The 14,378-nt window shown below is 35.8% G+C and overlaps 1 protein-coding gene across 1 annotated transcript in view; it reads right to left on the reverse strand.

The window, feature by feature from the left end:
• The window catches only part of KCNH7 (potassium channel, voltage gated eag related subfamily H, member 7), a 554,351-nt gene that overhangs the window by 24,464 nt on the left and 515,509 nt on the right, over positions 1-14,378 (reverse strand). The window contains exons 10-12 of the mRNA XM_012655830.1: positions 7,855-8,107; positions 4,541-4,746; positions 2,532-2,631 (exon numbers count right to left, since the gene is read on the reverse strand). Of these exons, the coding sequence (XP_012511284.1) occupies positions 2,532-2,631; positions 4,541-4,746; positions 7,855-8,107 (559 nt within the window). The remainder of the gene's footprint in view (positions 1-2,531; positions 2,632-4,540; positions 4,747-7,854; positions 8,108-14,378) is intronic.

Raw genomic sequence — 14,378 nt, forward strand, 5'->3', positions numbered from 1 at the left:
TCAGGATCAGGGACTTAGATTAATTCTGTGAAAGAATGGCTTAATAGTAGTGGTTCTGATTTTAGAAAAAGCCACCAAGAGAATAATGAAGACATTGTAGAAAAAAATTTATCAATTATCTATGAGTGGTTTATTGTTCTGCAATTGGCCCGAGAATTCAATGATGAGCCCAATTCAACAAATATTTATCAAACATTCTTTGTTAAAGGAATCTACACTTTGGCAGAGAAAAAGGAAAAATAAACCAATAACCATTGTACAGGGCAGATTTTAACAATATCACGAGACGTGTTTCAATAATTCATAAGAGAAAGAACATTTATATTTGAGGACATCAAGAAACAGTTCACATTGAATATATCATTGGAGATTGAGCTTGATAAAGAAATGTAATTTTAGTGGATGCAACAGTGGTGTTGCATGGTTGTGTGTGCCTGCGCACACGTGTATGTGTGTGTTTGAGGACAGGGAGGCAAATTCTAATTAACGGAATGATATAAGCCAAAACACAGAAACGATTTACATGGAAGAGGACAGTTTGGTTCACTTGAATGTAGAACAAGCTAAAGCTAGTAGATGATTTCCCCTAGGGAGAGGATTTATGGAAGAGAGAAACGAGTCAAAAAAGAACTTGAATTAAGAAGGCAAAAGGAGGAAGAGCACCAAAAGGAAGATGTTCAAATTCTATTTCATTCATTCTTTCTACAGATATTTGTTGAGCATCCACTCTGCAGCAAGTGCTAAAGCTGCAAGGGATCAAATATTTCCCACCTCCATGGAGTTTATGATCTGGAGGCAGATAACATTCATTAAATAATGATACAAATAAACCTAGAAGTACAACTAGAGGAAATGCTACAGAGGAGATAAACTGATAGGGGAAGTAGAGGAGCTCAAGGGGTTAGTTAAGGGAAAGATGGTATGAGGTTAAGACTAAAGAGGTAGGCATAGACCCACCTTATTAAAGATTTGGGGAATGAGAAGTCCTTAGAGGGCTTTGAATATGTGAATAACCGCATTAAGAAAAAAAAAAAAATCACCAATGGTTCAGTGTGGAATAGATGAGAGATGGGCAAGCTACATGTGGGAAGGTGAGTTGGAAGGCTGTTTCAATATTCCAAGTGGTATATTATGGTAGCTTGTTCCAGAATTGCAGCCAAGGAGGTGGAGAAAAGTGAACCAAAAGGAGACCTAATTTGAAGACTAAATGGAGATTGATTGGAGGTGGCAACATCAAGACTTGTTGTCAGAGTTGCTGGGGAGGTTGCGAAAAGGTTGGCTTCTATATACCCGACTTGTGCAATTGATTAGTTGGTGGCAGGGTTTAGAAAGGCATGGAAACTAAAGGGGAGGCAGGTTTCCAGGGAGCAGCATGAGTTCAATTTAAGACGTGGTGAGTCTGAGCTGCCTCTGAGGTTTCAAGTAATGGTTTAATAGGCAGTTGGATATGTGAGATTGAAGCTCAGGTGGTGTGGGATTAAGATGTAGATAAGTATGACTCCTATGTGAGGATATAATTAAATGATGGGCATAAATCACCCAGGGAGAGTATGATACAGACTGTGAAGAACAGAGGACCTAGGACATCATGCCTTGAGGAACTCTAACAACTAAAACTAGGGAAGAAGATAATGATCCTAAAATTCTTTTCAGGGAATTAGTGGCAGTAAGAGAAAAACAGGAAGATGCCAAGAAAATAATATTCAAGAAAAAGAGGGGAATTGGTTCATGTGAAAGATGTTACTGTGAGCTGAAGAATGAGAAGACTAGAATGTTAGATCAGCGTGGGGCAAGAGGGGGGGCTTCCTCAGCAAGGCCTTCTCCCATCCGTCCAGGCACGATTAAATGCACCCTCACCTGGTTTCCCACTGAGGTGTGCCTATTCCTGTTATAGCACTTGCTATTTGAGGGTGTGTCCATCTCCTTCCCTAGGGGAGATGAGGGATGTTTTACACAGTTTACTTCTTAGAATATTGAGTAGCTCTTTGAAAATGTGAAATGTCAAATCGATATTTGTTGAATATATGAGTAAAACGTAAAGAACAGTCAAAGAGGCAGATAAACCCAGTGAGGATAAGAAGTGGCAAGTACCACAGAATTTGAGAATAACGAGGACTAACAAATATGGCCTTCATCCACGTCATATGTGCATGTGAGCCACGTGGGAGGACTGAGCTCTTGACTGGAAATGAGAGTCCTCCTTTCAGAACACTTTGCTCAGAAAGGTCAGGTATAGTCAGTCAGTCAACCGTTATTAATTGGCTTCCTTTGTTTTAAAACAATCCACTCTGTTTCTTTATCTGTGATGTCCTTATAGATATCAGATGGCTTTGCTGAGTGACATTGTTGAGGACTATCAATCAGAAACCAGAAACCAGATTATTAGCTATGGGAAAAAGTAAAGGATCCACCCTTCTAGAGCCTGAATGAAATTTACTCTTGAAATCAGAAGTATAATAATCAAGCTTTTAAGTTAGAAGAGCTAATAACCACGTGCTTTACATTTAAACTCTAGAAATGGAATGAATTACCTCTGTCTCCTTCACTTTCAAATGACAATCTCCTTCTTCGTAGTTTACAGTTGTCTCCTTCAGAATCATTGGTGGATTGTGATCGTAGCAGTAGATCAGCCTTTGTTAATGGAACACGAAGGTAAAATGGAAGATTACCCAATTTGAACATAATGTGCTATCAGTAAACTATTTACTATTTCATACCATTTCAACCACCCTGAGACTTAATTATTAGATTGCATGTGAACAGCTACAGTACTTTGCTTAATGGTTGTCTCTAAATTATAAAACAGTCTGATAAGAATAATTCTAGTAGTTTCACCATCTGATGGGGAAATCATAGTTGTAGAAATTATTTATTAAAAATGTTTGAGGATGATGTCAGCATGTAGAGACAAAATATTCCTTTATGTGGAATGTGTTTTATGTAGGTTGGTAAAGTTAAAATAAAAATAATACAGTTGACCCTTGAACGACACAAGTTTGAACTGTGTGGGTCCACTTATTTGCAAATTTTCTTCCGCCTCTGTCACCCCTGAGACAGCAAGACCAACCCAACTCTTCCTTCTCCTCAGCCTGCTCAATGTGAGGATGGAGACCTTTATAATGATCAACTTCCACTTAATGAATGGTAAATATCATTTATCTTTCTTAGATTTTCTTAATAACATTTTCTTTTCTCTATGTTACTTTACTGTAAGAACTTAGTATATGTATAACATACAAAATACATGTTCATTGACTGTTCATGTTATCAGTAAGGCTTCCAGCCAACAGTAGGCTAATAGTTAAGTTTTTAGAGAGTCAAAAATTATATGCACATTTTTGAATGCCCCTAACCTGCACATTGTGCAAGGGTCAACTGAAATAATGTTAAAAACTTGGTAGAGTCTGTATTACTACAGAGAAAAATGTGTAAACTAATTATAATTAGCTATGACGCTTAAATGACATGATAGTGATCACAAAGTTAAATTTCAAAACAATAAATACAAGGTTGAATTTAATAAACATTATACCTTGAACCCTTTAGTATTTTGTTTCCAGCTTCCCCTTCCTTCCTCTCTGGTTCACTTTGTACAATATTATCAATCTTATGTTAATAAATAAAAATGGAAGCTCCTGTTTTATTTATTTGGGTGTATATTAAACTTTTATGTAAGGAAATTACCTGAGGTAGGTATTTGTTGTTTTTCAAAGCAAAATCAGAATGAGGTTGGCGACATAAAACTGGGATTGTGCTAAATTACTGAATTAAACCCATTATAAAAAACATATGCTGTATATAACTGGAGCCTTTTACCACCTAAATATTTTTAAACTTTCCAGTGTTTTGTAAAGAAGCACTTATCTAAGCTGATGCATCAGGATCTTAAATGGCACCTTGGTGACTTTAAAGGTTTCCCTTTCTCTTTAAGTCTCTCACAGTGCCTGGGAATGACTGTAACTCCATGGAGTATTAAATCTACCACCTTTTACCTAACTGTTGATTTGAGGATCTTTTTTCCAAAGAATATATTAGTTAGCATATAAATACACTGGCAAGTATCAAACACCTAATATTTCATTTCTGGTTAAAAAAAGTATTTAGAATTGGAGTAGAGTTGCAGGATTTGGGGTTTGGCAGGAAAAGGAATGGAGAAGAAATAACCTAATACTAAATTTGGGGCTACAATGTAAGTTCTCTATCCATAGAATAGTCATAAGTCATAAGAACACATTTTCACAGCGGAAGAGTGAGGGGCATAGGGCCACACTCTCAATATTCATTCTAGGTTATGTCACCTAAGGGTTCCTTACAGAGTCAAACTCAATTGACCTACTTAAAATTATTCAACATATTTGAACATGTTTGAAAAGTAATTGGGCTGAATTTCTTTCCTATAATTTAAAACTTTCAATGGCCTTTTTCAAATATATAGAATTGGCAAAGTTTTGCTGCGAAACTTTTTTCAGAAGTATGTGTATAATCTAAGAGCAAAATCAAATGGCAGAAATACAAAAATAAGCAAATAGTTAACATATACCTTTGCACTCTCATGCCTTAGGTTGAAAGTCAACTCTAGGTTTGTTAGAAAGTGATCAGAAAACTCAGGATACATATCCAAAACCTCTAACAAGTCTTCTCTCTGAATCTTATGCAAGTCACAGTATGTGAGAGCTCTTACATCTGCATTAGACTTTCCGGGTTTGGCATAAAGATGAACCATTTCTCCGAATATATCATTTTTTCCTAAAGAAGAAAAAGAAAAGGAAAAAAAAAAAGGAAAGAAAGGAGGGGTAAACAGAATCCAAACTTAATGTTTTCCTTCTAAAAGTAGAAGGGGACCACTGACCAATTGACCAATCCCTGAACCAAAGACTTCAAATGTAAGAGCACGCAGCCAACAGACACTTGGGCAGCAAAGTTCCAGCACCTAGGCTGACTAACCCAGCCCACACCTGCCAAACGGAATTTTGACTCTCAGAGTCACTGGTCCTGGTAAAATCCCTTCCATTTTTGTTTGTTTGTTTGTTTGTTTGTTTTGGTTGTTTGGCTAAGCATCTAGACTGTAGCAAACACGACTTCAGTCTGGTGCGCCCCACTTTGCTAGCAAAGGGTCTTGCCATTGAGTATTTTAAAGGCACTTTTGGGTAGGTTGTTCTGATTTTGTCAGTCCAAGAATACAGGAAAGGCCAGAGTGGGTCAGATTCATGATGTCTCTGTTTGAGTATTCTCTTGGGAGGTGATGCCTGGCAAGGGGTTATGGTGGAGCTCTTTTGACATTTAGAGAATTGGTGGAACAATTTGAACACATCTTGTGTCCTTTAATAATCACTTTTGCATTTGCCCTTAATGAATTTGTCCAATTGTCTAATAAATATAGTTATATTTTCTCAACATAATGTATTTATGCTTTTTGTTCTATGGCCTATGTTCTGAAAGTTTATCCTCCTTGCTCTCCTGCAAAACTTGGAATTCCTTTAATGTCTGGCTTCTGACGGTCCCTCTCCATCGCCTCTGCCTAGCCACATGCCACCTACTTTTCATCCCCACAGTGAACGAGGTTTTGTTCAATGATCAGAATAGGAATGACAGCAACACCACCAAATATTTATTGAGGATTAATAGGTGCCAGGCACTATGTCAAATGCTTAGGTGCATCATTTTATCCCCAAAATAACTTTATGAAGGAATTACTAATTATTATCCCAATTTTATGACTACAGAAAGAGGATTAAAGAGGTAAACTGATTAGCCCAAGGTTATCTTCCTAGTTGGGTGAAGTGGAGGGAGGGAGAGAATAGCCAGGATTAAATCCCACGCACTCTGACTCCAGCATCAAAGCCCTTACACACCTGAAACCGCATATCTAATCTCCCAATATTTTCCCTGAATGTCATGGACACTTAGATTTTTCTGTTTCTGACCATCAAAGCACTTACAAATTGTACCTGTGGTATACGTACTTCATAAATACTGATGGAGTAATTGATGATATAACTTTTAAAGATTGTCAATGGCAGTGTAAAATACTGCTTTCTTGTATCTGTCCTGACACTTCTTTTCCAATTTAGAAAACACTCCCTGGGTATGTTATTTCAGTTTTTGGTAAACAACTTCATGTATTTTAAAGTTTTAATGAGTAAAATAAATGCTGTAATATTTCTGTTTTAAATAAGAGTTTAATAGAGAGAAATCAAATACTATATCTTAACTATATAAGAAAAATTGACATTGGATAAGATACATTTATTATAGTTTAAATAAATACCAGTCTTTCAAAAATAGAACAAATAATCATAATTTGTGATTTAGGTGCTGACATACATAGAAATAGAGACAGCAAAGGAGAATCTCTTGAAATTCTTTACAGTTTTGAAGATTCAATATATATACATTTTTAAAAGAAAAACCTCTGAATTAAATTAAGTCTGGGCTTTGTTTTTTAATTAGCTTACATGGCTGTAAATGAGTAAGGAGTAAACTAGTCTGTGTGTACAGCTTAGCAACACTCTAAAATTATTATTTGATAAAGCAAGAAGACTTATTACCTTCCTTGTAGAAGCTAGGACGGGCTGATTTGAAGCTCAGGAATGCAGTGAAGCATGCTCCTTCCCCGGCACCATACCAGGGCAAACTGCTAAGGCCAAATGTAGTGAAAACGTAACTTGATTGTGTGGTCTTGAAATGATTTAGAATATGTGTTTATTCTTTGTCTGCTTATTGAATTGAAAACCAAATTATATACCTTGGTCAATTTGGGGAATTTTTAAAGAAATTATCAAAATATATAGGAAATCATTCAAGCATTTTCATTCGGGTATTTGGGTTCTGTGCTGTGCCATACTCTGGTTCTATACAGCAGCAAGAAAGACCACAACCCTGTCTTTTTGGAGTTGACGGTCGTATACATGAACGTCAAAAGTCCAGTTACACAAAACCATTGAATACGAGCCCAATATTTAAGTGGAGTTGTATTTAACCCACAGGGAAAAGAGGTGAAAAATTTCACAGATTTTGGGGGTAGGTGTTACCACGAGGAGAGTGAGGCTTAAACCTATCAGCTAGGTGGTGGGAGAGAAGAACTGATTGTGTTTCTCTCTGTTCCCTGGTTCTTCTCCATTGTTCTAATATTCCAAAGAAATCCTACAAGTTCACATGGCCTAAATTTGTTTTTAAAGGGTCAGATTAAACATGGGGTTTCTTTTGCACCCAAACCAGATAAATTTATTACTAATTTACCCCTATCCCTTGCTGTTATGTTCATAGGTCTGTACTGCCTAGGCAAGGACTCATATAATTCCATTTAATGGGATATAGCAGGTGAAAGTGCACACTGAATAAAAAAAATTCATCTAAACATAAACATGCTAGCAAGTATGCCTACAGCACAGACATTTTATTTTAAGGTGTTAAGTGAGCAAACATGAAGCTAAGAGCTTCTAACATGAAAACAGAAAATGCTGACTATTTCCATATATTTGGCTTCAAATGTCTAAGTAGCTAAGAACAGAAGAGAATCATGGAAACATTTACATGTCAGAGAAAAAGTGAGACAGTCAAGAAAACATATTTTTTTTTTTTTGCAAATGAGCTATAGTCAGGCTACTGCAGCCTGGGAGACAGAGCGAAATCCTGTTTCAAAAAAATAAAAAATAAAAAATAAAAAATAAAAAAACCCATATTTTTGCAAGGTTAATTTGATTTGAATCTAATTTTAAATAAAGCTTTCAAATTATCCACCAGTCTTAAGCTGTCCTTATAAATAAATACATCTTTTTTCCTATCATTTGAAACTGTGCACTGCAATATCTAATAATAACTGAATCTGTCACCATTCCGTTCTAAAACACTCACCCAGAATAGCCACCACAATGTCATCTTTGAGAATTTCAATGGAGCCTCTGGATAGGAAATAAAGAGCAGTGAGGACATCCCCACAGTGAACGAGGGTGTCGCCTGGAGGTGCATGGGTGGTCTTGAACTTCATTGCCAAAGCTCTAAGGCAACCTTTACTTGCCCCCCGAAAGGCTTTGCAGTTTTGCAGCAAAGTCTGGTTGAGATGTAGACAAATGTCAGCTTGTAAGCATTCTGGGAAACCCTTTAGGACCTGAAGGAAAAAAATAAAGAGTTTCATACTACCGGTGCACTGGGTTCCTCAACTTGAAATACAGTCTATTTCTTGCTCACAGCACCGCAGGTGTAGTCATTGTCATACAGGAGTTCCTATAATGCTTCTACCTCGCCTACTTTAATGAATATTTGGTTTGCTAAACATGTCAGAATTTTTAGCTCAAATACTGTTCTCTGTATGAACTGCAGGCATTCAGACTCAACACAAATGCTGCCTCATTAAAACGTAATGCCTACTTTTCACACGGCTTCTCTTTCCCTGCATTATGTTATGTGGTATCATACTATGCACAGATATAATGCAATGTGACAATTAATAAGACATAACTAATGAAAGGCAGTACAACTAGAAAGACACTCAACCTTTTGAAGGAAGCTCCAGTCAATTTAGATTGCCATCTCTGGTATACATCTTAGTTATAATTAGTAAAAATGTTGATCCTGAAATAGCCATGGTATTTGTAAATGTCATACCAGGGAGTGCTCTTAGTTAACGGTGTTTGGAATATTTATGTTTCATAAGTATATTATCAATACTAAATATTTTGATAAGCACTGACAATAGAGGAGGGAAAGGAGAACAGCAAACATGCTTTAAAAGTATAGTTCAATATTCAGAAATGGAAATAGAGCCAGAGTTTACAGTGCATACAGAAGCTTCTAAAGAGCTACTGTGTTGATAACCTATTCAGGAGCTAATTTAAAACTTGTCAAACAGATTAAACAATAGCTTGTGTTGACTGCAACTCAATTTGAATTGACTAAAATTTTATGTTATTTTCATATAAAATTCTCACTGTACAATGGATCGAAGGTACTCAACTCTTGCCTCTCTGGGTCTTGCTATTTGGGATGTTGTCTATAGATTTAAAATTTTTATATTGACTTTGCCCTGTCAGTACAAGTAGACTCATTTAAATATGCTTTGGGATGGAGGGAAGGAGCATTACATAGTACAATTTATAGTGCAACAATGCAATTTGGGGATTTTATATTCTTTGGATCAACCTTGGTATGCTGTCCAATATAGCTAAGAGTAATCATGAATTATTTGTAAGGCAATTCAAATGTATTTGGCTCTAGAGAAACTTCAAATTTAATCATGTTTGAGTGAACTTACAATTATCACTATTTTAAACATTCAAGTGGCCACAGGATCCTGCTGCTGTAGGACAGCTGTGTGATGCAGTTGGTCAGGCTAACGGTGATGTAACGATGCTAACGGTGATATGTAGGATCAATAAGAGACCCGAAGCACAGCAGCCACAATTTTCCCCCATTGTTTCCTTCACTGTATACAGTCACCCACAGAAACAGGTGGAGTGTTTTAGAAGAAAATCCATGAAATTGAATTCTGGTCATGAATTTGCCATAGGTTGACTCTTGTGCAAGTCACTTCACCCATTTGTATTTCTTTACCATAGCATGAGAGCCTTTACAATATTGAAATTAGCCATAATTTCAATAAATTGCCAATAAATAGTGTGCCAATCATCAGAAACTACTCATGCAGCCCCGTGCTGCTGTAGGAACTCAGACTTTCAATCCTAAAGATTCTGTGTCACCTGGCTTAGGTCCAAAAGAAATGAACCTCCCTCTGATATGAGTTCCTGGGCACTCATGTGCAATCTCTTCCCCTTACTGCAACTTTTGAGCTTGGTCTACATGACTGCACTCCCCTCAGGTTCTCTGCTTGGACTAAGGACCTCTCAAACACGATAACTTATGGTCTTTGTTCATTTCTGCCTCTGGGAGCTGAAGGCTCTTTGCCTACTCTTTGTTGGGATCCTATATCAACTCAACTCCTCTCATCAAACCAACTCTCTGGGTCACTGGTCCCTTCTACTGTCTCACCCATTGCATTGAATTCTTTGGCAAGTAATGTCAGACTGGAGCTGAGCTAAGTTTTAATATTGTTTTCTTAAATGGTAGCCACTTTATTTGGGGGCTATATAGGAGAAAATACCTCTGTTTTGACTTACTTCTCTGTGAAGCCCACTGTTGTGGTCTCAGCATAACTATCAAGTGATCCCATACACATTAAGATGTACAGAGCATTATACCAAGTAACAAATTACATATGTTGATCTTTTTCTTAAGATGTAGCTATAATAAGGTACAAGAGGGCATTTCATATTTAACATGAATGAGGGAGATGTTGCTACTATTATAGTAGTTGGAATGAGAATACTGAGCTTGTAGCTGCTATTTCTGGCATTTTCCTTGAGTGTCCCTGAGTAAAGGCTGGTTATAGGAAAAAAAATTGCACATGTGTGTGTATGCATGTTTTGAGTTGTAAGATAGAGATGAGATAGAGATGGGCTTTTCCATTTCTCTGAGCTTGTTATATGAGCTATGGAATCAGGCATGAATCGAAGTACTAGCTCTATCATGTGACTTTGGTCAAGTTACTTAACTTCTCTGAGATTCACTTTCTTCCTTTGTATAATTAAATTAATAACATCTACTTCACAGAGTAGTGGCCATAAATAAATATGATACTGTATGTAAGCCATTTCATGAACAAAATATGCTCAATAGACAATTTACATCTGACTTCTTTTGTTTTTTGGTCACATATGTTTATTGTTCCTGAAGAATTGGCATGTTCTCTTGAGTTACAAAGAGAAAGACAAAAAACCTATTGTGTTTTCTCTTTGGTCTGCCTGATAGGAATTCTCCATTAAGTTTTGTGTTCTATTACCTCAGCAGAGTTTAAATGTTTATGTGTCATTTTACCATCAGTTTAAGAATTCTTTTTCCTTGCATCTGTCTTTAACTTATTTCCTGTTTCTGGCTGGTTAAATGTTCTGGCTTACTAATGTACTTTTCACTGTAAGTTGCCTCAAATCCTTTTTGAAAGTAGGCAGTTACTAAAATCAATTTACAGGTGTGTTCTTGGAATTCCAGTAGTTTTGGAATCACCCACAAAACTTTAAGGGAACTTGGAAAGTTTTTCCTTGTTAAATGTCCTCAGTCCCCAGTGTTCATTCTACTAGAAGTGACACCCATTGCAAAGTTGGAGGTGCCATAGAGCCTTTGTTTTCACACGGGAAGGATACATGGATCTTGGCATGAACTTGTCCAGATTAAAGAATTCTTGAGAGGTGTTAGTGCCTTCTTAACTTTCTTAGGTCAGCCACATAGATTATTCAAGTAAAACTCAGTGAAAGTTAAGATTCTGCTGTTCGATCTCTTACTAGCTTAATAATTTGCATGTCCCAAATAAGTTAGCATCTTTGGAATCTGGATTATGCCTAAGGAAAGGGACTTTAAAACGGAGAGTTAAAAGAGAGAGAGCAGTAATGGAATACAGGTAGAAGTACAGAAAAAAGTGGGAAATAAGAGGTAGGTTTAAGTAGATATTTATCCAGGGCACCCTCTTCATTGGTCCCAGCTATGTTGCCTTCTTTGCTTTCTACTCATTGTACTTATTTTTTTTTTTTTTCAGGTCTAGTTATTTGATAAACTACTCTCTGAAATAGAACCTCCTCATTTTCCACTCAGATATTGGCATTTTAGCTGACACAGCAGATCTGGCTGTGCCAAAGTCACAAGTACAAATCAAGTCACAAGATGGTTTGGTGATTGTTACATTCATTTCCACTACACTAGATACAACCTTCTTTTCTGTCAAGTCCCGAAGCTGTAAAGGTGCATATCACCTTCCGTTGTGCATCTGGAGCCATTGTTTTATTGAGTCAGTCTAATTTTAAATACCAAGAAGCATCACCCAGAATCAGTCTTATGGCCTGCAGCTTAGAACAGCAGTTCTCATTGTGTTAGCAAATATTTATTAGGTATCTGTTATATGACAGGCACTATGATAAATACGGGGGCATAATGATGAATAAAAGATGCTCTGAAAATACACTTGGTCTTCAAGCCTTTCTCTAAATGCCCAAATTTAAAAAAAAATTTATAGGGATAATCAGAATTTCCTACACTCTACTTTTCAAGCCAATCTTGGGCATTTATAATACTAATGTTATTGAAATGAATCCTCAAGGCAACAATTAATTTAAGGCAACTAAAAAGCTCTAATTCCGTTTTTCTTATACTGGTTGGCATGGGGGTAGATTTTTAAAACTTCTTGAAGTTCCAGAAAATTTTTTCAAGGCTAGTAAAAATCCTTTATCTTTATTAGGATATAGGGTCACTTAAATATTTTTTAAATACAAGATTAATTTCCTTTTACTTGAATTTATGTAAGTAAAACTTTTTGGGACCTTCAAAATCAAATTATAAATTACCAATGAGAATTTTTTAAGTGAGTTTGAAATGCTTTCTGTAATTGTTAAAAGAAATCGACCCTATAGTTTAGTACTAGAAGACCCATAATGTAAAGACATTCAAACACAAGCAATCCAACAACAAAACATGATGGCATTATTAAATCAAACAAAGCTCATTAAATAAATCACCCAAAACAGAGAGCAAAAAATAAAAATAACTATTGCATAATAAGCATCTATCAAACACGATCAGACATGAACTCAGAAGTATTCAAATCTATGTTAAGCTTCCCTAAAACGTGTATTTGCTGACACACACTTAATGGCCTAAGATCACATCATTGTAAATATTTGTAATGAGGTAGTGTGTAATTTCAAATTTCCTCTGTACTGATTGAGGAATCAATGCAAAATTTGGAAATGAATGGATGCTAAAGTTAATATAAACCTGAAACTTCTGATTTAAGTTCTCATCAAAGTAACATTAATCTCATTAACTTTTTAAGTAAATCCTTAAATTTAAGCTTACAGATTTATACTAGTAAAACAATTATAGTATCTATTTTATATGTTGTGGCACAAATGAAAAAGCAGTTTGGCCCAGGCCTGTGACAGATTGTAATTCAAGAAATGTGTTCTGAGCTTTAGTCAGTGGTGTCTGAGCAGAGAAATACCCTAATTAATGAAGTTTTTTTCCTTTTTCTGATATGTCACTATTCTATCACCTTTTAAGGAGAAAAGAGAGATATTTATTTCCTTAATTAAATTTTACCTGGCTACTAATAAATATTTCCAAATGAAGCTAAATATTCACAATATAATTGACCATAAACTATGACTCTTTCCTCAAATTTAAAACACAAGATTCAATGTTTGCTATTTGATATTTCTTAGCCTGACTTGTAAAACACTTTTGCATGGTGGGTACATTTCCCAGATTCTGTTTGAAAGAAAGTCAATAATTGAGTTTTTTTTTAACAAAAACTCTCTCCAGACTCCCTTAATAGGGTTTTAACCCCCGGTATTTGCATCTGAAAAGAATTAAAATGTATTCTCTAATAGATAACTCATACCATATCCAGATAGTATTGGAAGGTTGATCTATGTTGTAATGAATGGTTTGTGATTTATTCACAGGGGAACATTCCCAAAGGCAGGCTGAATATGGAACATTCAGAAAGACAGTCTGAGTGTGGCAAATGGCTCCTCTAAATAGCAGATTAATCATATGGACAACTCTGGTGGCTGAGATAACTGACATTAGGAAATTTCCTAGGGAAATTGTCTGGATCATTAAGTATACTTAAATCTTGACAAATTAGGATTAATTAAAACACAAATTAACACTCCCTATGAAATACTAGACCTCAAGCATGATCATCAAATAGATAAGTAATATATTACATCTTAAGTCTCTGTCCTAGAGTACAATTTTAATATTTCATAGCATTTCCTGGTTCTGATAGAATTATTGTTTTCAGCTTTTGACAAATCTTTAGCATTTGTAAGATACTAAACCTTACTTTTTGTTGTTTCTAGAAGGTAATGTCCTAAATTAGTGGGTTCTATAATTTATAGGTCATTTCAGATCATATTACTTCTATGGTTTAGACATTAAGAAAGGAAACACATACATTTCTTGTTTCTTTGGTGATTACATAATACTCCATTTTAACAACTGATCATGATAAGTGGACTCTTTAAGCTGTTTTAACCATACAAATATATATTGCCTTTGTCTGAAGCCCAGATTGCTTTGTCATCTACTTTCTTATTTTACCTTCATGTGGCTGATAAAATAAGAAATGATTTTATTATGTAAGGCCACCATATCTGTCCAGATTGCTGGCAAAGCAGAGCATTATGGAATCCATGACTGTGGGAATATTTATAAGCATTGGGAGAATAATTTTCTGCATATAACTTTTCAACATTTAGCATGTGATTCATATCATTTTGGAAAAAATATGGGCAGAGCAAAAGCTTGTCACATATAGGCACGATAACACCATG

This window comes from Propithecus coquereli, unplaced genomic scaffold (assembly GCF_000956105.1).
Source record: "Propithecus coquereli isolate 6110/MARCELLA unplaced genomic scaffold, Pcoq_1.0 Scaffold49, whole genome shotgun sequence".
In the NCBI taxonomy this organism is placed as follows: domain Eukaryota; kingdom Metazoa; phylum Chordata; class Mammalia; order Primates; family Indriidae; genus Propithecus; species Propithecus coquereli.